Consider the following 25,206-nt stretch of genomic DNA (forward strand, 5'->3'; position numbering starts at 1 on the left):
GATATATTTAGATAAATTTTACAATCTATACATCCCTTATCCTTTCTTTGTCATGAAATAATGAAGAGGCAGTGTTGGAGTGAAAAGTTCTTTTGATCCTTGGATCTTTACATGTTAGCGAATGCCAATTTAGCACAACCCAAATACCCGAACTTAATCACAACATCGACATTGCTCAGCAAATGATCAACCAGTGTCTTCACTAGCTGGATCATATCGTAAGAATGGAAGACGCTGCTATAGCGAAAATTGTGTTTAAGCTGACAGTTGAAGATATAAGACCTAAAGGTAGAATGTGACTGAAATGGAGTAATCAAGTTGATGGAGCTGTAACCGCACCTAATATACGAGACTGGAAAAATAACACAAGTATGAGAGTTCGCTGGAGAGTCCGCTCATTATCTATCGAAATTAAATAATGAGTTTTTATGGCCAACTAAGTAGGAATATAATTTAGTTACTCCAACTATTCGGTAGTACCACTTATATCGTTTTGATATATATTAGTTTGAGTTCAATCTTAGAACAATTATTTATCGATATCAGATCTGCTAAGGACATTATTAAGTAAATTTTTGACTTCATGCTTTTTCTTTTTAAGATTATTTTAACTAATCTCTCTAGCTTCATTGAAATAAGGTCTATTGTGAGAGTAAACTTAAAGTTGTGCAGTAATTATAGAGTGGCTGATCAAAAGTATTCTGCAAAAGAATAGATACTCTTCTAATTATATTAAAGGGTGGCGTTAGTCGTTTAACCGAAAAGAATAAATAATTTGAGGTAAGTCGTTTAAAACTCTTTTTGGATTTCTTTATTTTCTACATGCAACGCTTTGATCTGTATAAAACAAACACTAAATATTGTAAATATTTATTTATTATTTATTTTATAAAAGAATAAATTTTTATAATACTTTTTGTTGCATATTTATTTAATGTTATTGATATCCTTAGTGAGGGTTGATAAGTGGAGTTTGGAGTAGGTCAAAGTTATTCCAACAGCACGCAATTGCATTTTCTGGCATTAATATTTTTTACTTCATATTTATTGGTTATTATAATAATTATTATTATTAATTTAATTAGGAATTCATTATTTAAAATAAATCCATTCAATAATTTAAAATTAATTTTAATAAATGACTCAAGCTTAATACTTTTATAAATATTTGTTAAATCTTGAACAAACTGGTGTACATTTTACATAAATATTTTTTCATATAATGCAATTAAAATATTTAAAAATATTTAATGGTATATTGTATATATAGTGAAGGATGCACATACATCTATTAAAATCGCATTTAACTAAAACGTATTTCATCAGTATGTTCTGCAGAGTTCCTTACATTTTCTGTTAATATTATTAGTTTTGAAAAATTCTGAATGGATAGGCAATAGTAATATTGACTAAAAATGCTGCCACAACAAAATTATGGGACTATTACAAGAAAAAACTATATAAATATATAAGAACAAAGTAATATACTATTTAGATACCCATAAAAATGCATAAATATGCCCAAATTGTTTTGTTTTTGTAGCGTCCTTCGAGGCTTTGCATGCCAATTTATAATTTTTGACGACGGTTGCCAGTGTTACGAATTTATTTTCACTGCTTCATAATTATTCGTTATATTTCAAGAACTCCATGACAACATAATTTTTGGGGTTTCTTTAGAAAAAAATCACTGCACTTAAGTCATTTCAAAATTGTCAGAATGAGGACAAAATTTAACTTTCGAATACGGTTTCCTAAATATTTATATATAATCTTAGTATGTACTCATTTCAATCTAAAAATCGTACATCTCCTAGATGCTCCACCAATAACGATACCAGATCAAGGAACAGTTGTTGGAACATATCTTAAAATGTTTCGAACACAAAATATAAAAGCATATCTTGGGATTCCATTTGCACAGGCTCCACGTTTTGCTCCTCCAGAAATTGGTAATTTGAAATGGCCAGGTGTACGTAATGCAACAAGTTATGGACCTAACTGTTGGCAAAAGTCTTCAAAGAATTTGGATATGAACACCAAAATAATATTTGATTTATTAAGTAATCAAAAATCAAATCTCGATCAAAATATATATGATGAAAACTGTTTAAACCTCAATATATTTCTACCAGATGGTGAGTTCATTACTAAATATTAATATTAAATATTAACACATAAATAAATAAATTTAAATAAAAAATAAATTTCGTTATATAAATCGAATTTGATTTATTTAGTTTAAATAGTTTTAGTTTTTAATTTATTTATGTATAGTTTAAATATTATAAATCACATTATGATTTATTTGTCTTTTATATTAAAATTTTGTTATCAATATTATTATTTCTTTTATTATTTACTGTTTTGTGCATGAACATAGAAAATCAAAGTAAACGCATTTCTAGTGAATTTTCGCTACTGTTTCATTAATTCCTATAGATCCATAGGACTGTAACAATCGTATTTTATTCAGAGGTTTTGGTTTATATATGTACAATATATAAAAATATAAAAACAGATTTGTCATCGAAAAGAATTTTTGTTGTTGTAGTTCACTACTTTTCGAAAAAGACCTCATTATGAAATAAAAAAAAAAAACTAGTTTCTATTAAATATAATAGTCACTTTCTTTTAGACGAAAATTGACGTTAAATTACAACTTATATTCACAAAATATAATATATGGTCTCACCCGGGCGAATCGCGGAGTAACTTTTTCAGTATTACGTTCCTAAATTAAGTTCTATACATAAGAAAGAAGTTATAAATCATGCAACAAATAATGCCTTACAAACAGAATAGTGTTGAAGTTTGACAACTAAAATTAAAATAAAATTAATTCAATTATTCTACAGCTGGTTTATGATTTCGTTCTAATATAAACACAGCAAGTGAATGAATTAATAATAATATTAAATTAATAATTTCACAGCAAATTAACAAAACTCCAGAAAATTGTGCGAACATAAATGTCAAGTACGACTTTGGGTCAGTTGGTTAAGGACCGCTGACTTTGAGCTTTAAAATTGGTAGGACACGAGTTCTATTTCTGGTACTTGTAGTCTTGAAAAATTATTTACGAATAATTATATAGAAGAATTATTTCCAAGAACACAGATGATGGGTATTTGGCCATACTCGAAATAGCTGTGTGGTCAGTTAAAAATTCAATTAATTAAAAAATAATATAAAATGAATTTTTGTTATTGCAGTTTACTATTGTTCGAAAAAAACCTCTTTATGTACAATATATATAAATATAAAAATAGTGCAGATGTCGTTATTTGTATACGGTTGCAGATTTGTCAACGATTGTTCCGATTCAAACAATAAATATTTAACTTATTTATTGTGTGAGAATGAATCATAACATATACAGTGTGATATGAAAACTTCTTAAAAGGTTTATAATATTATTATATATGTATGTGATATATTCATTTAATTTGCTCATTTTGCAATTTTAAATAAGCAAATAAAATTCTATTGATTATAATCTCCTAAGTTTCATTTGAGTTGATGCAGTTTCGTTGGCTACACAAGTTGACCTTTAAAATTTGGTTTTAATACAAAAACTATACACAATTGCATATCATGACTACTGATAATATATTCGTTTATAGTTATTTAAAAATTTAATTATATCATAGTTTATTTTATGGAATCCACATTTAACAGAATCGATCTAAATTAAATGGAGATATTTTTGTACCCCATTTTTGTCATATTTTTGGTTATTCTTATTAATAATATTTCGTAACCCATTGTATCAAATCTAGATAATTTAAAGTTCTCTTCGATTTTTCAAAATATTAAAAACTATTTGTTAACACAGTTAAACTGTTAAAAATATATATATTAATTTAATATATATTTAATATCTTAATTTATGTACTTATAGGTTTTGCTGGTTCTACTGGTTTTGCAGTAATAGTTTGGATACATGCTGGTGATTTTTCATATGGGAGCTCAACAACCATAGATCCCTTTCATTTGGTTTTCAAACAAAATGTAATAGTTGTTACTATTGCTTACCGTTTAAATATTTTTGGGTTTCTATCTACTGGTGATGGAGAATCGCCAGGAAATTATGGACTTATGGATCAATCAGCTGGATTATATTGGGTACGAAAAAACATTCATCTTTTTGGAGGCGATCCAAACAAAATAACTATAATGGGACATTCAGCAGGTGCTATTAGTGTAGGCTTACATTTAACTTCACGAGAATGGTCGAAAGATGCTTTTCAGAAAGCTGTTATGATGTCGGGAAACCATTTGGCAAAAGATGTTGTTAAAAATCCAACTGAATACGCAAAAACTTTAGATATGATTGCAAATGTATTTGATTGTCCAAACAAACCAACTTATCTATTGATACAATGTTTAAAACGTCACGATGCAAAAACTATTATAGATAACATGCCGCCAATTGAATGGGGTCCAGTTATTGATGGAGGATTAAGCAATACTTCGTTGCCATTCATTGAAACTGAACCAATTATGTCTTTTAAAGTAGGAAACTATCATAAAGTCCCACTTTTAATCGGATTGACAGATATGGAAGATGCTTTACTTATCATTGAAAACGATAATACAAATAAAATAACAAGTGAAGATTTTTATAAAGTGATTTCAGATATTGCTTTAAATGATCTTAAAAAACTTTATGAACCAGAATTTGAAAGTGTGTGCTCGCATTCGCAAATAGTAATTGATTCAATCGATTATATATACGACGTTAGAAACGGCGGAGATGTACTTAACAGTTTTGTTAATTTTTATACGGACAAAATGTATGCTGCACCTACATGTCAACTTGCAGATATTTTAACTGAAAGTGAAAGTATATATACATACTTCTTTAATATAAAACCAAAAACCAAGTTTTACGAACTACCTACTTGGGTAAGCGTACCAAAATTTTATGATCAAATATTTATATGGGGCGTACCGTACATGAATAATTACGAACTCGTTAAAGAATGGAATTATACAGATAAAAAAATTTCAGATATAGTAATGACTCTTTGGGCTAATTTTGCAAAAACTTCCAACCCTACAATATCTAATGTTTATGTAAAATGGAGTCCCTATAATAAGTTAAATAGAACTTTTTTAAATATTAATGATAATTTTGAATATAAAACTTTAAATAATATTCATAGAATATCATTTTGGAACGAATATTATCCAAAAATTTTGAATTTTACAGCTGAGTGCTGTAGTTTAAATAGCAGTACGAACTTCCATTTATCTTTTTATATAATCTTGTTAAATGTTATTATCTACTTCCGTAAATATTTAAATTATTTGTAATGGAAAAATTAGCATAATTATACAAAATTGATTTACAATAATTAAATAAAAACAAAAATTAATAAAGAAATAAAAATTATGAGCGAGAAAATTAGTGCTTCACGTAGCTTGTTTCCAATATGTAAACACTACATTCAAAACTACGGTTTCAGATTTGTTTATTCCATTTACAATAATTAAACTTAAAAGTACCTTAAATATACGTCATAAGAGAAGATTTTTATAAGCAATGCTTAAATGTTTTATAATATTATATTATGAAATAAATTGAAATATTTTTAAATTAAACGATTTGTTTTAATGAAAAGTGTTTATTCTGAATATTAACTATTTCAAAACAGTAGCATATGTATTAAATTAAAATATTTTTCAAAATTTTATTAAATTATTACAAAAATTACAACTTAATATTTACTTAATTTAATAATATGTAAATAAACTAGTAAATATATTTATTTAGATTATATAGACGTAATTAAAAAAAATTAAAATGGGTAAAATAATATTATTAAATTAAAAAAACCTTCTATTGCTGGAAATTAAAAAATGAAAAGTACACACACAATATTGCTTTCCTTTAATATGAAAAACGACATAATATCGTTTGAATTTATGACTTCTTATGAAGAAGTGACTAAAGCTCGTAAATGTATAATTAGTTTTTTGTGATCACTAACCTCCTGTTTTGGTATTTGACTGCGATGATTTGTGGATGTGTTGAAATACGGAAGATATTGTAAATAGCTACTTCTGATTTCTGCTACATTTTTATATAATGACTCAATTGGACAGTCGTCATCAGACTGCCCTATTTAAAGATTGTCCGCAATTATTATAATATATAAATTGAAATCGCATAAGTTAAAGATTGGCAACTTACTGAATTATTTTTGCAATTTAAAAATTCTCCATACCGTTAGTGTGGTATGGTGATCGTGGGAAAAATGTACGTTCAGTTTTTGCTGTAATGACTATATTAACGTAAATCAGTTTTTCCATTTCCATTCCAAATTTTTTAAATAATTAGTAACACACCATAACAGAAAACTAGATATTAATGCCGGCTTTGATACACACAAACATAAACTTTTGTTATTTAACGTTTATTACGTTATTTTGTACTTTACTGTTTTTAAGTTGAAGAGTAAAATTTCTATTTCCATAAAGCTTTTGATTTTTTTAACAAAAATTTTTGTTAATTACTGCATAAAGCGCTACTGTGCTAAGTAATATTTAGTAAAAATAATTTAGTCATATTGTATTGCTAAGTAAATACAGTAGCCTTAAAGTATGTTCCCACTCCCTTCGTTAGACCAGGGTATTTAGTTAAGATCGCTGATGTATTTTTATTAACCATACAAAGAGCTTTCGTGCTATTTAACTTAGTTAATATCATATTTTTAACGTAAGTGTAACTGAGTAAGTAAATTTCATTAACCATAGAAAGATACTTAAAAATAAATGAAAGGAAATTAGATCAAAAATGTCGAATACAACTTTTAAAAATAAATTTCCCGCAAGGGAAATGACCAAAATTGAAAATATATCATATGTTTTATATGTAAAACATAAACAAACAAAAGTTGAGTTGTAAACAAACATGCTGAGAAAGTAAGTATTTAATAAAATGTTTGTTTTTATTAATTGAATATGTAATAGATATATAAAATATAACTAAATGGTTTAATATATATTTAATTTTTTTTATGATATATCATTAAATGCAGTTTATTTATTTCAAATTCGTAGCGACTATAATTCAAAAAGTCAATGACAAAAAGAATTATGTATTAATATTTAATAAATTTTTTCTTTTCATTAATTAAAGATGTATTAGATATTCAAGAAATTGATGTGTGATTTAATAAAATTAAGAGGAAATTAATGCTATTTGTTGTTTTTTCAGTTATTAATTTTTTCCGACTCATTGCACGTTTTCTGTATGTAACTATTGCTTTATTTATGTTGTGAACAATTTTACAAACATTGCATATTAAATTACCTGTATTTTCCATGATCAATTAATGAATTTTTGCAAACAATACAAAATTAAATATCAACTTCTTACAATTGAAATGTAAACAAAGAAAAGCTCTCCTAAAACTTATGTAGAACTTTCTGATACATAAAAGTTGTTTAAGATGCACAAATCAACGTATGCCAATGGAAAAGACCAAATCTTATTTGGATTAATATAAGTTAATTTAGCTACAGTGAGAACATGGTATTACATAGTATTTATTTCCGTAAATGTTTTTACAGATTATACTATGGTTACACGATATATTAGTAAATCATTTAATTGGAAAAAATGTATTTCATTCATTCTTAAAAAATGTAATATATTTTCTCTCTGTAATAGCTAATCATACTTGTTAATTTATACAAATGATAACAAAAAATCTTTATAAAAGTTTATTCTATATATAGAGCCTGTGCTCTATATATTTTCGATCAAAAGCATTTTACCTGAAATTCATGTAATACTTAATATTTAGGAAAAAAATACCTTACAAAGCGTTTGTTTTTTTTAACATAATATATATTTACCTGTACACTCTGCCATTCACTGATAATGTGACAGAAATGCAATAATAAAAAAATTATATTTTGCGGAATTAGCCAGAGTTCGTATTTGCGTACCCATGAGCGGCTGATTTCATACGATGGGAGCTCACATGAGCCGCAGCGCCCAATTTAAAATTTTATTTTTTTTTTTTTGTGAAAACATGTCATTAAAAAAGATTTAAAATATTAATAACCTTGAACTAAATATGGAAATAATTAAAGTTCTTAAAATAAACACTAAATATATTTGTATTGTTTATTTGTGGAAAATAATAATATTTTATAAATTTGTTTTTCAAATTCAAATTATTGTGTCATTATATTGTTTTAATATAAATAATAATAAACTAAGTTAATTTCATATTATATATTTCCACATATAACGTTTATAAAAATAAATAAAGCAAATAAACTAATAAATCGCTTTTTATTAAACAATTGAGCTCGTGAGCTCTCGGCTCGTGAGACCTCATGAGCAGCTCTTCAATATGAGCAATTTAAAGGCTCACGCTGGTGAGCAGCTCTTCAATATGAGCCAATTTTGGGCTCACGCTCATGACCCAATTTTGATCTCACATAAGAATTGGCTCTTGCTCATGAGCCTGAGCTGCTCATGAGTGAGTAAATACGAACCCTGGAATTAGCTATTTTTAAATATTAATATATGTTTATATAGTACTAACCACTTAATAAAACCAAATAATATGTCAAAAAATACACATCAAATTATTTAATCATTTTCACCACAATGTAACATTTAACATTGACAATAAGCGTGGTGAAGATACCATGCAATGAACGGATATATAAAAAGATATTTATTTAATATTGTGTGTAATTTAATGTAATGTAAATAATTTTTATATATAGTATTTATTTATATTTTTTTTTCCGAGTGGGTATCTATCAACATATCCCCTATATTTGTGGATATAATAGAATTTATATTAGATTATACATATTATACATATTAGATTATAATTATATAGTTATAATTCGCCTATATAAATTAATTTAACATAATTTGTAAAAATAATTGATAATTCATTAATTGTATTAACAAGATGTGTTGATTATAGAATGACAGCTAATTTCGTAATTTTATCGATAAAGGAAAAATTCAAAACGATAATTGCTATACTGGCTGTTTCAAAAAGTTCAGCGTTCCTTTAAAAATATTGCTTGCAATTTTTATTTGTTTATGATTTTTAATTGAAGCGTTAAGGCAGTTGCACGCTTGTTAGTCAAAATGGTATTTTATTTTGAATCCAATGTTGTATCTCCACCATGCCATCTTTACATGGGTAAAGATAAACATGAAAGTAAGTTCATTAATCAAAGTCAAACTTTTTGTTTTATATGAGAAAACTTATGAAGAAATGCCGGTGTTAATATAGCGAATTGTATGTATTGTATACAGTCGCCTTATTGTAACCCACTGGAACCTGTAAGCAGATAACATGAAAGGATATCCACCCATATAGGAAGTGGATGGTGGTTGAGGGTGATGAAGTCGCCTTTGTTTACTTTAATGTATTTAAATTTGATTAAAACATTTATTTTACTTTTTTTCAAAATCTTGCGAATATATTTTTATATACACTAGTGCACTTCATTATATGATCTATAGTAGATTACGTATAAATATGTATATAACAAAACCTCTATCATAAGTGATTTAACAGAGGAATTTTGTTTTGCTTGCTTATAAATCAATAAATGGCTCGTTTAAGAGCACAAACTAAAGCAGCAATCATCTATTCAAGAGCTACTGTATATAAGTTTTAATGTCATAGAAACATAAAATAATTGAACTTGTTTATTTTTTATTTAAGACGAGGAATTGATACGCTGGGGTTGGCCAGAGGATGTATGGTTTCATGTAAGTGATCTTTCATCGGCTCACGTGTATTTAAGACTCCAAAAGGTAAAATAAATTATGTATTTGTACTTTTAATGTGTATTTATCGTATATGACAAGTTCATGGCATAATATTTTATTTTAAAGGGGCAAACATTTGCTGACATCCCAACAGAGGTCCTTAATGATGCTGCACAACTTGTTAAAGCAAACAGCATACAGGGTAATAAAATGAAAAACATCGAAGTTGTATATACTCCATGGGAAAATTTGAAGAAAACTCCTGCTATGGAAGCTGGACAAGTTGCATTTCACCGCGATGATCAGGTCAAAAAAATTCTTGTTGAGAAACGAAATAACGAAATTGTAAACAGATTAAATAAAACCAAAAAAGAAGATCATCCTGACTTAAGAGAGCAACGAGAGAAGAGAGACATGGAGGAAAATAAAGAAAAAAAACGAGCCCTTCAAATGCAACAAGCGAAGGAAAAGGATGAGTTAAAACGTAAGGAGGAAGAGGCTAAAATTCGAAATTATGTAGGATTTTTTAAACCAGATCAAATGAAATCTAATTATGATGATGGTAATGAGTCGGATGATTTTATGTAAACTCCTAAAAAAATATTAAAATCATGAGCACAAACATACACTTTTTTATAAAAAAACATGTAATGTATACCATTTAAATATTTTTTAATATATTGTTATTAATATACGAATTGTTAACGTCGAAGAAGTTTAAACAAATTAGTTTTATAAGTACTAAAAAAAAAAATTTTGATTTGTTATAAAAAGCTGAAGTTTTATTTATATAATTTTATCATTTATTATAATCAAGATTTCACACTTATTATTCTACATTTAAAAATGTTTAATAATTTATTCTACAAACCGTTGAAGTACAAATAGACGAATATATATCAAGTGATGCCAAATTTACAAACTCGTACGTAACAAAAGAAGTACACGGCAATGAAAATAATTTAATTAAAAGAAACTACATATATAAATTTATTTATAATTTGGTTTATTTTTTAATTCAATAAATTGAAAAACTGCTGTACTAATATTGTTTAAAGCGGATGCGATTGCTTGTTGCGTTTCAAGAACTTGTTCCTGAATTGCCAGGGAACGTTCTTCGTATTCTCTGGATTTTTTAATTGATTCTCTGAGAAGCGATAACTCCTTATCGTCAGTGACACGTTTCCGTTTCGAGAATGTAGGAGCAGTAAGGTTTGGGGAACACGATGGTGCACTTGGTGTTGATGGGGGTCCTGAAACATTTCCAACTGGTGATAATAGTTCCTGTTTTGGTTCAATTATAATACTGCCACTATCATCAAAACTCTAAAAATTAAACGCAAAAATGACGAGGAATGTTTTATTTATTTACGAATCTAACTTGTATTCCTAACGCAGGTAATTCTATTAAACCAGTTTCAGCTGAACTACCAAATGTATCCATCGCTTGACATTCAAGCTCAGATAACTGAATTGTTATTCCAGGACCACCACTTCTTGCTTTTTTGGCACGCGAACGAACTTGGTTACGCCAATGATTTAAAGTCTGAAAAATAATTTCTTGTAAATATATTTTTTTCTAGCACTCATTACTTTTATTTAATCAACAAAAATTTTAAAGGTGGAATACAGAACGCAATTATTAAGATTTTTATGGTATTTAACTAAATTAGCATTCAAAATTATATTGTTAATTTTATTTACAAGATTATTTACAATTATTATTGGATCTGTAGTTATTATTTATGAACCAAAACATTTTTAAAAAAGATTCGCAAGTAATAAGTACAGCATATTGTTCAGTTTTTCCTTAATTGACTAAAAATCTGAATTCCAATTGAAACAACTGTTTCACATGTATTATAAAAATTACCTGTCTCCACTTCGATGCACTTCTTGTTGGGCCTCGCATTGCATTTAAACTATCAGCCAGTTCTGACCAAGCGCGCGGGTCTTTTTCTCCCCTCAATATCGACTGATGCTCTTTCGAAAATTGAAGGAAAAATTCCAGCTGTTTTTGTCTAGTGCGTACTCTTTTACCTTCTCTAAATAATATAACATATATCAAACAAATAATCATTATTGAAGTATTTAATTCATTAAAATACTCACAAATCAATTTTGGTTCTCATTTTTTAATTCGCTGTAAATATTTATTTAATTTTGTACATTAGTGAAGTCAGCTGTTGACACTCAAAATTAACAATACTATTATGACGATAGTCACTGACTCAATCATTATTTTGACATTTAGCTTAATTATGATGTTACTGCTACAAGTTTTGGTATTCTCTCTTGCCATATATTAAAGTGTTCTTTCTGTTCACAATTCTGTGTGAATCAAAATAGCTGGTCATAAGAGGTTGATGTGCATAGTAATAATAATTTAATAAAAATATTTAAATAAAAATAAAGCATAATAACATAATTGTTCCAATATATTAATAGAGTTATCATTTTTGGTCATAAATGCTGCAGATAGTTGTAAAAAAACGTCTGTATAATTTAAATAATGAGGTGGTTTGTCTATATAGTAAGTAAATAGTAAAGAAAATTAATATGGAATGGCGAGTAGAAATAATTTTTATTTTTACTGTTTGCGTTGCATATAGCATTTAGAAAACCTATATTTAAATATAAATATAATATATAACTTGAATCTAGTACCCTATATATTTATTTCTAAGTCAAGCTTAGCAAATTTTATTAACAAGTGATATAACAAGTACCAATCATATCATAGGTTTATATAAATGAAATACTAACATAATATTCTATACAAATTTTTGAAATCTTTAAAGTTTGGTTAGTTGATTAGAAATATTATTATCTTTTATTGTAAGTGATTTTGAAGCCTTACTTTAAAAGGATTTTGTTGCTATCCTGTAGTGCGAGCAGTCATAAATTTCATATATGTTTAAACAGTATTACAGCAACCTCGCTCTTCAGAATCTTTCCACATATATGTACTTTTAACTGTATCAATAACCTTTTCTTAATGTATAATTACTGGCTATTATACATATTATACATTAGCTTTACAATGGAACCTCCAAGGTGCAAGAAACAGAGGACGCACCAAGATGAGGACGCTTCCGCGTTAACGAAGCGGAAACGAATAAAACATTGAATGAGTTAAGACATATAGCTAAAAACCGAGATTTGTGGAAATGCCATAAATAGACTAAGTTCTTAATTTACCTCTTTGATGTAATGCTAGAACATGTCAATAATAATAATAATTATACATTATTCTAATAATTAATAGACCGAAAAATTATAGCCAACCATTGAATTACAATTTTGATAAAAGTTTTGCTCTTAATTGGAAGCATCACGAGACTACTCTAATTTCTGTGGTTTGTTAGCTTATTAACAACCAATTTTTATACTTGCTTGAGATGGAATATGTGCTCTATATCTTTCTAAAATGTGATATTATATATATTATAGACATATATATTAGATATTATATATAATGATTACGTTTTAAATGATCCTGTCATACTCTAAAATTTTTCGACAATATTTATATTACCATCTCTTTGTCTTTTGTATATAATTGACTCGCAAATAACGTTAAGATTTGCAGTCCAATTATTAGTACAACTGAATATAAGTGTAGAGAATAGATTCAAAACGGCGCCTATAGCTAGTAAGAATTTAGTCAACACATTGAAAAATTACAGTCAATGAAAAGATATGCAAGCGCATTTCTATCATTATAGAAATGCAGTCAGTAAGAATAATGTTATCATTGTACAATCAAAAGACTTCACTTCAAGTTAACGCTTGGATAGTCTTTATTGTCGCTTGGATAGTCTTTATTGTCTTTCAAAAGCATTTTGAAGTCAAGAAAATCCAAATAAATATAAATGAAAACATTGCTTAACAAAACATAATTAAACCGTATCTTATATAGAATCTTATGAACACAGTAAGGGTGGTAGACAAATGACAGCAGCATTAAAATTATTTAAAGAGCACAGCTTAAAATTCTGAGTGTGTTAACAGGCGCACGTTGGTACATTGCTTCAATATTTATAATATAATATATTAACCAAAACCCTTGTTTTTCAAAAAAGTTATTCGAATGTATACTAATGTTGATATCTACATCATCATCAAAGTATGAAATACTTAAGTTTGTCTTAAGTGTCCTTAGAGACATAAGAACTTTACTACAAAGTTCTTAAGAATAATTATTAAAAAATGGGGAATAATGTACACCGAGATTCAGGTGATATATTCTTATTATTTAACCAATTATTAGGCTTTTCTTTTTACTAAAAATAATAATATAAATAATGATATATGATAATAAAAAAAAATAAAAACATAGAAAACATTAAACACGTTTCTCATGCAAAAGCTTGAGGGAAATATAAAATGTAAAACAATAGTCAAAATCGTATAATTTTAAAAGAGGAGAAATTTATGTTTTGGAAATGCAAAAAAGTCTCCATTGTTATACCAAAGCACTTGTAACAATATCCTGTTCTTAGTATAAAGTTAAAAAAGAAAAAAAAATTGTTCAAAATAAACATATCATTATAATTTAGTGATTGTACGAGTATCACTCTCTTGGTCGACTTTACTCTAACTGTCTTGTTTTCTTGTTTATGAATTGCTTAAGGTAATAAATGTAAAAAAGTAATAGGTAACGAGGTAATACGCTCTCGACGCAAGTCTTGCTCTATTGTTATATAATTGCATTTATACATACAAACATGTATACGCATAAGCCTTTACGTACAAACCTACGATTAATAAATGATCGCACGTTGTCGGACCTGCCAATTCTTTGGCTTAAACTTTGTTTTACTTTAAGAATTACGAACATTTACAGTTTCCAACGTCTTTTGTTTTCCTTCTCCCATAAACTGAGTTATGTCTTCGATTTGCATGTGCATGAGGGGGGGCTTGTGTATATATTGAAAGTTAAGTTTTCTTAGTTAAGCTTAAGCTGCGATTGAAGTAGGACGTGTTGGTGCTTGGTGGCAACTTGCGTCATTTGCTTATTTACGTCGTACTTGAAATAAAATGTACTTATTATAATTAAAGTGAGTTTAAGTTAAAGTTTTCTTGTTTTTTCTTTTTAAATAAATTATAAATTACTGTATATACGAATTCAAAACTATGGTAAAATAGTTCGAAATACTGTTTAATGCACTTAGTTACTTCTTTCTGTTTAAGCCACGATGAAGGAAAGAAAAAACACAAAAAAGGTTGAACAAAAATTTACGAAATTTATGTCTAGTGACCAATAGATAAATAATTTACGTATAATATTTAAATTTTAAATTGAACAAGATTTTTTATAAAATATTTTTGTAAAAGTAAAAGTGTAAGTTTTTTAATATTTTTTATGAAACAGATTTAAGATTTCTCTTAAAAGTGTTTTTAAAACAACTGCCATAAACGCGAAACTTACACAGATCTAAAGCAGATATATGTTTAAATGTGTATGAGCGATCACTGCAGTCAGTATAGTACGAAAACATACTATACTTCGAGGTAAATGTAATGAATGTGGGTGAGTTTGAAGCTTGAAGTACTATACGGTGATTCTGAAGGTTACCATAAAACGTATCTTTTATTTGTTGTTGTATGTTTAATATATTTTTTGCTGTTTTGTTTTATATTTTGTTTTTTTTTCTAATAATTTATGTTAACAAATGTAAATAAAATCTGGTACCATATCTATTATTCATTTTTGAATTAGTTCAATGTGAGTAAAAAATTTTATATAAATTATAGTTATTGAAAGTGAAATGAAATGGTTAAGCTGCTCTATTTTTAATTGTTTTAAAACTAGAAAGAAAAATAAAAAAATGCTTTGAGTTTTTAATACTTTCTCCATTTTTTTAAAATACAGCTACACTAATGCAAATTGGTGCACGTTTACACATCTAAACTAACCCAATTAAGCAATTTAAACTAATTATGTAATTAATTATTGTTTATATTGATTAATAAATTTTCCTCATAAGATTGGTCTACGTTTACAAATTGGATAACAATAGAAAAAACTCAGTTATATTCATTATATTAATTTAAAGAATAATTAATAAATAAAATAAATGTTAATAAAATTTAATTAATAATTATTTAATAATTCACTAATTAATAATTCATAATTAAAGTTATTACGTGTACAACACATATAACTCACATACGTCTTTAGACAATATATTAATTGAGGCACAATCTTTTATTAAAATAAAAATAATGATGATATTTATTTCATTATCATAGGCGTACCCAAGAAGAGGTACACGGGGACGCTATAAAACAATTTTTGGAATTGAATTGCCTGGACATACAATACCGCTACTTTAATGTAAAATATGACTTCGAACATATTTTATATTTATTATATTTACAATTCGGAATTATTGCGGGATTATTGACCAGTCACTATAGATTGAACAATCACCTATCGAAATCAGGAATTCAAACCAACTCATACTGCAGATACTGTACAGAAGAGAGAGAAACTGCATACCATGTGCTTGGGGAGTGCCCAGCACTGATGCACAAGCGGAAGAAACACATAGGAGGGTATTTCATGGATCATAAAGATCCAAGACTAAGAAAGATAGGCTCTATACTATGTTTCATTAAAAAAATCGGACTTGGAGAAACACTCTAATCCGACTAAGGGCACAATAGATCTTTTAGGTTCCAGTGCACTATCCCTTCTTTTTCAATAATAATAATATTTATAATTCATATATAACCATTTTAAACCATTTCACGAACATAAAATGTAAATTTTAACTGTGGTCATCGCATTTCCCACCGACTTCATTGCCTCTATTGTTTTCGGTACTGATTCGGTAGAGTTTATTGATCCGATTATTTATGGTATTAATCTCAGGTCTGTGGTCATTTATTTATGTTTCGTACACAATAATGAATCGAAATGTAGTTAGGAGATGTTAAATCCTCTCTGTACATTGTTTAAAAATCATTACTTGGGATCCACAATTTTCGTCCACATTCACTTGTGGATTATTAAAAACAATATCAATAAGCTATTTCTGGCAAAGCTATCACAATTGTACGTCGTCAACATTAAAATTACAACCTTGTTAAAATTTTTACACCAAATTGTACTTAACAACTGCACAAATCTCGTTTCTTTTCTGTCTGCAATATATGCAAACATTACTCATTTTATTTACTTTTTATTTACTTTAATCCATTCTCTGATTTTCATTTAAAATTAACAGTAAATAGCAGTAAATCGAAAAATATATCTGGTCAAAAAGTAATGTTATAACATATTTTGACTGTCCTCTGGTTATCTATCTGTTTTGATGCGATTAATAGAGTTCAGACATAGTTTATCTCAGTTTTTAGGGAAGATTAATCGTCGCCATTTGTTCTCATCTACACATGTAACGTTATAAACCCGTTATAAATAGATGGTACCGCCTCATATTTTTGTAGAATATGTTTTTATTTAATTGAAATGTTACAGTCCATTTTATTAAGAAAAGTCATTGAACAATAACAAATTATAGACTAAAAAATAGTTAAAACCAGTTTTGCAATCTATTTTGTTGTTGTGGCGCTGCCCTTCTTGACTGATTTTCATTTTAATTTATATTATATTATAACTTATATTCCATATAATACTCATCATCAAAAACTAGATCATTGGTAAACAAATTTTTATAACTGTTATACAAACTGAGAGATAAGATCGAAGTTCTAATGTATGCACTTTATTATTATATTAACTATTTATTAGTTATTATATTTAATTGTTATAAACTGTACATTCAAATATCTGTAATTAATTATATGACAACTAATAGATTTATTTGATTTATATTTAAGTTTTACTTTCTATAAAATCTAATGTAACAGATAAAAGTTTCATTTTATTAATAATTTTTCACCAAATTTTAGTATCGAGAAATCGAAATTATGTCAAACATTTCATGAAGATATATAGATTGGACTTATTTTAATAAAATTATCTAAAGAGTTTTTTCGAACAGTAGTAAACTACAACAACAATAATTTATTTTATATTATTTTAACTAATTGAAATAAATTGATTGGCTGACCATACATCTATTTCGAGTATTCCCAAATACCCACCATCAGTAGTCTTAGAAATACTTCTTGTATTTAATTATTCGTAAATAATTTTTTTGTTTTAATACTGCAAGTACTAGGAATCGAACTTATGTCCTGCCAAATTTGAAGCTCAGAGTTAACGCACCTTAACCAACTGACCATCTAAACAATTTGATAAACTTTTATTAATGAATTTTCAACATAACTGCGTGAAAAGTATACAAATATTTACGAAACCAATATTGATTATTTTAAAATATACGAGTAAATATGAATTATTGTTTATTATTTATTTAAACTCGATATTTTATTCGTCTTATATGTGGTGTTGAACTACATCAATAAAATGGTTTTTGTCGCTAACTGATTATTATAATGCATTTGGACTCCATTCATATAAAGGGTTGATATTAATCTTTTAAATTATTATAAATTTCAAATTAAATTTAAAACCAGTTTTTCAAAGCTTCTTTAATCCGTTGTATGTGCTTAATAATTTTATTTGTTAATAAAATGTTATTAAGATAATAACTTGTGTGTATAGATAGCAAAGCACTGAATTATAAAATTTTGCTTTACGAGTACTACACAGTTTTTGGGCTACCATTTAATAAACAACTTGATTTATTGCCTTAGTTTAAGTAATTATGACTAAAACACACAGTTCTTTTTTTCTATGTAATATACCAAAGGTCATCACTGTCAGAAAGGTATTTAAACATGATTAATATGATCGTCTAAATATAATATATGTATAAGAACGAATTTATAAAAATATGTATTAGTAAGAATAGGTCTTTCTCATATGTATTATAATTTTGACAATGGGAAACATTTAAATTAAAAATTTTATTTATTTCATTCATTTTTTCATTATTTGAAGCGATCAATGCATAAAGGGTACATGTCATATTTTTAGACGGAAGGATAGGGAGAAGAAAAAATTTATTGCAGCGACTTTAGCTTATATTTTATCCTAACACTGGATCTATTTTATAATAAAATTAAAGTAAAACATAAAATAAAAAAAAATAAATAAAAGTAAAATAAAATAAAAAATAACATAATGGAACATCAAATAAAAATGGGCTGTCAATTGATAGCCCACTGAATTTATTTCTTTTTTATAACTTAATTATAAAAATAAATTTGAAGTCTTAAAACTTCTACTTATATCTTTACTATAAAATATAGTAATATATACTGATATATATTATCTAATAAGATCCATTATCTTATCGATGTACTGAGGCCACTAAAACACTTTATTTTCTTTTACCTATTTAATATTACCTTGATCCCTTAAAGAATTTTGCCATTTAGTATTTAGCCATATTTAGTTAATTAATCTGGTGATCGGGTGACCTTAAAGTTGCAACGAAGAGCAGTGATGTAGATGTAAATATTTTACCATTTCCTCTTACTATTGAGCGTTAGATTAATCTAGTATTTTTGGATCGGGTGACCTTAAAGTTGTAACCAAGAGCAGTGACATTGTAGATATAGATGTAAATATTTTACTCTTTCCTCTTACTATTGAGCGTTAGATTAATCTATTATTTTTGGATTGGGTGACCTTAAAGTTGTAACGAAGAGCAGTGACACTGTAGATGTAAATGTTTTACCTTTTCCTCTTACTATTGAGCGTTAAACAAAAGACTAGAACAATCATATTTATAACAGCGGAGAGTGTGAAAATCCACTTATTCTGTATTTCTTCTGTAATTGTTTGGAGTGTCTTTTATTTCAAGTAAGTCTGATCAATCCTACGTTTTTGAGGATTATTCGTATTTGTATTTTTAGTATTGTTTCCAGCCTTTGCTTTTGAAAGCATGTAAAATATATTAGAAAGTATAGTTAAAAGATAATTTAGTTTTGTATACCAGGATAATTTATTTTTATATTAAAAATCTGTTTTAACACCATAATCAAGATATATATAAGCATAGTCTAAGATACTTTCAAGGCATAAATTTTTACAATATAAATTTTTAAAGAAAACTTAACAAGTATTTTATAATTTCAGATTCATTCGCTATGTAAATTTACTTTATAAATTAAAGAAATTGTAAACTAAAAACTTCAATGTATTATGGATTCCAGAATTTTTATAATTTTGGTCATATTAAATGGTGAGTATAAAAATATTATGTTGAATATACTGCCGATATTAGATGTTTAATATGATATAAATCAATATAAGGAAGTCGAGAAATTTAATAAATTAATAATACTTGTTATAAGAAATTTGTTATTTAAGGCTAAGAATTATTAATCAAATTCATTTAAAGAGAAATATTTACAGCATCCGCCAAAAGTAAACAGTATATAATTTTCTTATCAAACCATATAAATAATATTGTAAAGGTAAGTATGTAGTATGAGTATATATATGTAATTATATACATAATATAAGTACATAATATAGTATACATGTTTTAATACGTTTTACATTTGTTCATGGGGTGTCTTATAGAAAGAATAAAAGGTATCCCAATAAGATAGCTGTAGATGGACAATAGTTAACTGCAAAAAGGTTGAAAAAGTTCCACATTTCAAGCTCACCAAAATTTAAGTTTGATTTATATAAAATATTATAAGTAATTGTTATTGTATAATAGGAAGTCTCCATGAACACGAATTATGTCTGTGTCTCACTACTATCAAATATTTATTTTTGTAGACACTGCGTATAAAATAAAATTTAATTTCTCTCATATATTTTTATTAAATAAATAATAAAATTAAAAATATAAATATTATTTAGTACAACTGATATGTTCCGATAACATTAACTATGTTACTCAAACTGTATATGGATTTTTGGATTTCACCACAACAATTGGTGATACCGTTATGGTATTTTCACCACAAAGTGCACCTTCACTACGTAAGTTTAAAATATCTTTAAATATTTTATTAATGCAAATAAATACAAATATATTTTATAATTTAGAACAATTAAATTTATCAGATGATATAATTAAAACAAATCCACTAAATAATATTGAAAAAAACGTTGAAAATGGTATAAAACCGACCAAACTAAAAAATCAGAATAAACCATCTTCTGCTAAAGTGAATGTTGTAACAGAAATCAAAGAGGAAGTAAAAAGTACACCAGCAGTTTCTGAAAAAGTAATTGCGAAAAAAAGTTCAAAGCCAATAGAAAATGATATTCCTTCGAAATCAAAGGTAATTGCTATTCAGGTTGAAAATAATCAGGATCAACCCGAATATGATTTACTGTCACGACAACCATTAGAATACGCAGAAGAAACATATCGTATTGTTAATCCTAAATCAATATCACGTAATCGTGATAGAAATCCCAGTGCTGAAAATAATTTAAAAACTCGTGAACCAACTACTAGCCATCCTGTTGGATTGATTACAAAACTAAGTGGGACAGAAGTGAAGAATGGCGTGACCTATGTATATGATACAAGTGTAATTGGCAACTATGTTTCAGATAAATATACACAAGTACTCCATAGTTCATCCTATATTTATAAAAATAAAAAACCAAATTTACGACCAACATCATCTTTAAGAATATTAAAAACCTCTGCCCCTCAATTATCAAAATCAAATCAAAAAGCTCCTCATCCAAATAGTTTACCATCCAAAAAAAATCGTAGAACAAGTTCTCATCCAAATAAGAGCAGTTCGAAATCTGTTACAGAATCGTCTACAAATGCAGACCATCACAAATCATCTTCTAATACAAAAACAAAAACAAAAAGGTGACAAATACGAATAAACCATACATAACTGATTTATTTTTTTTATTTTTGTTTTATTTTTAGAAGACATAAAGGATCAAGAGCCACAGCAACTCAAAAAGTAAGACCTGTGTCAGCAACAGTTGTCCCTGAAACTAATAATCGTAAATCATTTCGTCCTAAAATACAACCGTCTTCAACAGAAACTGAATTACCAAGCAGTTTATTCTTATCTAAACTTAATCGTACGCCTGGTAGATGGCAATACAGATCGAAACCTAAGCCAACGGTTTCTATTCGTAAGGCTATAAATGAAAATGTCAGTCCTTCTGTAGCTACCATTGAAAGTGGTAATCTCATAAGTCAAGATAAAATTGATCAAAATGTTATATCGGATCAAGGAGAACTTGAGGGATTAGGCTCTCAAAATGCGCCTATAATCAATAACGGTAATGAACTAAAACCCCATGCGTATGCTGAAACGCTTAATGTTGAAATATCCACACCAGCTGATTTTAAAGACACATACTATGAAATTGCAACAATAAAACAACCGTTCACTTTTCAAGTATGTAACATTATTTTTTTTTTTTTGTATATGTTCTAATATACATATATGTATATATATTTTTTGTATTTCAGGCTGGTGTTGTTAAAAAGACGCGTTTTATAACAGTGACATCAACATTTGAAAAGCATATTGAACCAACTACACAGGTAAACATAAGCGCGACCAGAGATGAACCCTTAACGGAAAATATTCTTGCCGAAACAACTAAAATTGATTCAAATTTTTTGGATGGTAGTGTGTCTACTTTAAAACCTCTACATCTTACTGAAAATGCTGAAACACCAAGTTTAGAGACAGTAACAGAAACATTCAGTGTTACTCAAACCAAATACAAAACGCAGATATTGCCTATTGTTCAAGATTTTTCTAATGAAACAACTTTATTAACTCTTGTACAAAAATATGATTTGACAACTCTAATCACTGCAACAAAAACTATATTTTCACATGATGACTATCAATTTAATCCTTCGAAGGACTTCAAAGACTTTGCTGGAAATTTAGATGAGGCTGGTTCAGAAATAAATTTGGATTTGGATTTTGGGGACTATGACAATGTGTTTGCACCAAATGAGAATAAAAACAAACAACCCAACAATAAAGCAGAAGATATTTTGCACAGTCCCATTGTTAAGCCAGATATAAATTCATTACAACAAAATTCCTATTTAAATTTCTTCCAACAAACCATGCCTTTCTCCACAGTTATTACAACATCACAACCTTATATTAAAATCGAAACAATTTGGGAATCACATGTTATTCCTATAATAAACGGACAATCAACAAGCTTTAGAACGCTTTCAAAATCGATTGGTACTATTGACAGAACAGAATATCATTTGGATAGCTCTACAATAACATCTTATCCTTCCGCACCTACCATAAATCCATTCATTCTACCCACTCAGCAGTTCCACACTCTTACATCAGCAATTATAGAACAAACTTTGGCTACTCAAGTAAATAGCAAAACTCTAAAATTGACTTTCGGTGCAAAAACCGCAACCACTACGATTTTATCCACAATTGTCGTACCAACCAGTGTTACAAAAATAATAACAACATCAGTACCTGTTCAACCATCGATCCCATTCCCAGGTTATTTTCCACCACCATATCCTCCATTCGGTTATTTAGGTTAAGCGATATATTAAGCTGGCACCTGATTTAATACTCTTTATCATTATCGTTTTTATATTTACGAAATTTTGTTTTAAAATAAGTTTCTTTAAAATTTTCATTTTGTTTTTAGAGATATTTCAATGTACCATTACACAATAAGCAATATAATTTGGAAATAAGTAGAAAATATGGCGAGTATGTATAAATATTAGTAAAATATAGATTAAATATACACCATCACCATTTATGTATTTTAGTTAACTTAGTTGTTTTTACGAAATTAAGTTGGACTGGCTAATATCAAGAAGACACCCATAGACTTCCGCATTTTTACTGATACCACTTAGAGACTTATTCAATGGAGTTATAGTTTCATTCAGTTATAGGTGGCAGATTTGCTATTTGCTAATGCAGTTCCATTGCCCTAATGCATTATAAATGGAAGATTTGGACCATTTAGCTTTGTATCTATACGATAGCCTACATATTGGCTAACAAACATATTGTTGACTTATATCTTTATGGGACAGTCTACATACTATGTAACAGACATATCAAAAATTTCGGATAGTTTTGACATTAACTTTGCAACAGCCTTCATACTGATGAACAGACTTACCAAAAATTTCAGAAATCGGGGATTTCTCATAACAGCTATTAGACGTATATTGAAGGTTGTATGTAATTTTAGAAATTGTTGAAAAATGAACAAATATGATATTACAGACAAGATATATTCCAAAGTATAATTTAACTATAAGTCTGCGACATTTTATTTCAAAAATTGCTGAATAAAATCTTGTTGGTATTCAGAAAATTACCTGAGAAATGTTGTGAACAATAACATGATATTATTAGATATACAATCCAAAGAACCATAAGATGTGATGAAATCCCTTTTAAATTTTTAAAACTTTTGATTTGGTGATATATCACTTCAAAAAAGCTAATAGAAAATTAGTATCCTCTTGTCAGTTTATTTACGCTTCATTTAACCTATATTAGAGGTATTCGTAAGTTGCTCAATAAGTTGATTTTCAGTAAAATGATTAAATGACAACCGGCTAAGCACCCGGCACTACTAAAGTAGTTCATTTTGTTAAATAATTCTGATTTCTCAATAATTCGTTAACGTAGTAATTACATAAAAACAAAAATACATTAAATTTTTATTTAATCGGTAGTTTTACCGAATTTCTAACCACGTCTTCTCCTATTAAAATTTTCCTGGTTAACATCACCACTTTTCATAAAAATATAGGGTAAATAACAACAAAGCTATATAGATTTTCTACTTCGGGAAACCTATGCCCACATAAATTTTCCTTGTTGCCTCTTGAAATAATTAGTAAGGCTATTATTAATATGGATAATACGTCATTTACAAGTTTAACTTATCAACAATAATATCATTTCTGTGAAGAAATTCTCCTTGTGGATTCCTACTTAGGCGAGGTAAGAGGACTTAAAAAACATAGTCATAGAATAATTTATGTTTCTCCAAATCCAGTAGGATCCAAAATATATATGGAAAACGAATACAATTTACAATTTTAGTGTCCGTACAACGACTTATGTGAGTGATTTTTTCTAATAAATCTACTTGCTATTTAAACATATAGTCTTTAAGTTTGTCATTCATAGGTTTAAATATAAGATGTTTAAGTACGAATAGAAGTGATAGGAATGATGCTAATTCAAAGATTAGTTTTGAAACTGTATTTCTCCGATTTGCCAACTAGCACAAGGGTATTAAAGGTATCGCATCTATCTACTACACTACAAATAAAAAATGACAGATAAGATGATGAAAAAAATAAGATCACTACGAATCAATGTCTGACCAATTAAACAAAAGAATGGAGATGAAATACGCATACACTATGTAAACCAGCAATTCATCTTGTTCGCAATGC

The 25,206-nt window shown here is 27.5% G+C and overlaps 4 protein-coding genes across 5 annotated transcripts; 3 read left to right on the top strand and 1 right to left on the bottom strand.

The window, feature by feature from the left end:
- Positions 1–224: 224 nt before the first annotated feature.
- On the top strand, positions 225–7,182 carry LOC119674583 (carboxylesterase 5A). The gene is made up of 4 exons (XM_038085727.1): positions 225–288; positions 1,779–2,138; positions 3,905–5,242; positions 7,151–7,182. Exons 1-4 carry the CDS (start codon positions 225–227, stop codon positions 7,180–7,182), a joined length of 1,794 nt encoding a protein of 597 aa, XP_037941655.1.
- Positions 7,183–9,037: 1,855 nt separating this feature from the next.
- Positions 9,038–10,484, top strand: LOC119679358 (coiled-coil domain-containing protein 25-like). Its single transcript, XM_038091666.1, has 3 exons — positions 9,038–9,212; positions 9,726–9,817; positions 9,899–10,484. The coding sequence occupies exons 1-3, from the start codon at positions 9,140–9,142 to the stop codon at positions 10,358–10,360; spliced, it is 627 nt and encodes a 208-aa protein (XP_037947594.1). The 5' UTR covers positions 9,038–9,139; the 3' UTR covers positions 10,361–10,484.
- A 150-nt stretch (positions 10,485–10,634) lies between these two features.
- Positions 10,635–11,975, bottom strand: LOC119679359. The gene is made up of 4 exons (XM_038091667.1): positions 11,885–11,975; positions 11,646–11,817; positions 11,154–11,318; positions 10,635–11,098 (listed from the first exon to the last, which is right to left on the bottom strand). The coding sequence occupies exons 1-4, from the start codon at positions 11,902–11,904 to the stop codon at positions 10,763–10,765; spliced, it is 693 nt and encodes a 230-aa protein (XP_037947595.1). The 5' UTR covers positions 11,905–11,975; the 3' UTR covers positions 10,635–10,762.
- A 2,769-nt stretch (positions 11,976–14,744) lies between these two features.
- On the top strand, positions 14,745–23,520 carry LOC119679360. Of its 2 annotated transcripts, none has more exons than XM_038091668.1 (6): positions 14,745–14,835; positions 19,896–20,001; positions 20,637–20,759; positions 20,826–21,615; positions 21,679–22,162; positions 22,237–23,520. In XM_038091668.1, exons 2-6 carry the CDS (start codon positions 19,962–19,964, stop codon positions 23,308–23,310), a joined length of 2,511 nt encoding a protein of 836 aa, XP_037947596.1. In that variant the 5' UTR covers positions 14,745–14,835; positions 19,896–19,961; the 3' UTR covers positions 23,311–23,520. The 2 variants fall into 2 exon arrangements, with proteins under 2 accessions (XP_037947596.1, XP_037947597.1); XM_038091669.1 differs by lacking the exon at positions 14,745–14,835 and adding an exon at positions 15,162–15,308.
- The last annotated feature ends 1,686 nt before the right edge of the window (positions 23,521–25,206 follow it).

This window comes from Teleopsis dalmanni, chromosome 2 (assembly GCF_002237135.1).
Source record: "Teleopsis dalmanni isolate 2A chromosome 2, ASM223713v2, whole genome shotgun sequence".
NCBI lineage: Eukaryota > Metazoa > Arthropoda > Insecta > Diptera > Diopsidae > Teleopsis > Teleopsis dalmanni.

Coding starts and splice junctions, on each gene's coding strand:
- LOC119679358 (XM_038091666.1), top strand. CDS start 9,140: ATGGTATTTTATTTTGAATCCAATGTTGTATCTCCACCATGCCATCTT. Junction 9,213..9,725: donor GGGTAAAGATAAACATGAAA/GTAAGTTCATTA, acceptor TTTTTATTTAAG/ACGAGGAATTGATACGCTGG. Junction 9,818..9,898: donor TGTATTTAAGACTCCAAAAG/GTAAAATAAATT, acceptor TTTATTTTAAAG/GGGCAAACATTTGCTGACAT.
- LOC119679360 (XM_038091668.1), top strand. CDS start 19,962: ATGGATTCCAGAATTTTTATAATTTTGGTCATATTAAATG. Junction 21,616..21,678: donor ACAAAAACAAAAACAAAAAG/GTGACAAATACG, acceptor TTTTATTTTTAG/AAGACATAAAGGATCAAGAG. Junction 22,163..22,236: donor AACAACCGTTCACTTTTCAA/GTATGTAACATT, acceptor TTTGTATTTCAG/GCTGGTGTTGTTAAAAAGAC.
- LOC119679359 (XM_038091667.1), bottom strand. CDS start 11,904: ATGAGAACCAAAATTGATTT. Junction 11,818..11,884: donor ATGAGAACCAAAATTGATTT/GTGAGTATTTTA, acceptor TATATTATTTAG/AGAAGGTAAAAGAGTACGCA. Junction 11,099..11,153: donor TACCTGCGTTAGGAATACAA/GTTAGATTCGTA, acceptor TTTAATTTTTAG/AGTTTTGATGATAGTGGCAG.
- LOC119674583 (XM_038085727.1), top strand. CDS start 225: ATGGAAGACGCTGCTATAGCGAAAATTGTGTTTAAGCTGACAGTTGAA. Junction 2,139..3,904: donor CAATATATTTCTACCAGATG/GTGAGTTCATTA, acceptor ATGTACTTATAG/GTTTTGCTGGTTCTACTGGT. Junction 5,243..7,150: donor GTGCTGTAGTTTAAATAGCA/GTACGAACTTCC, acceptor CATTAATTAAAG/ATGTATTAGATATTCAAGAA.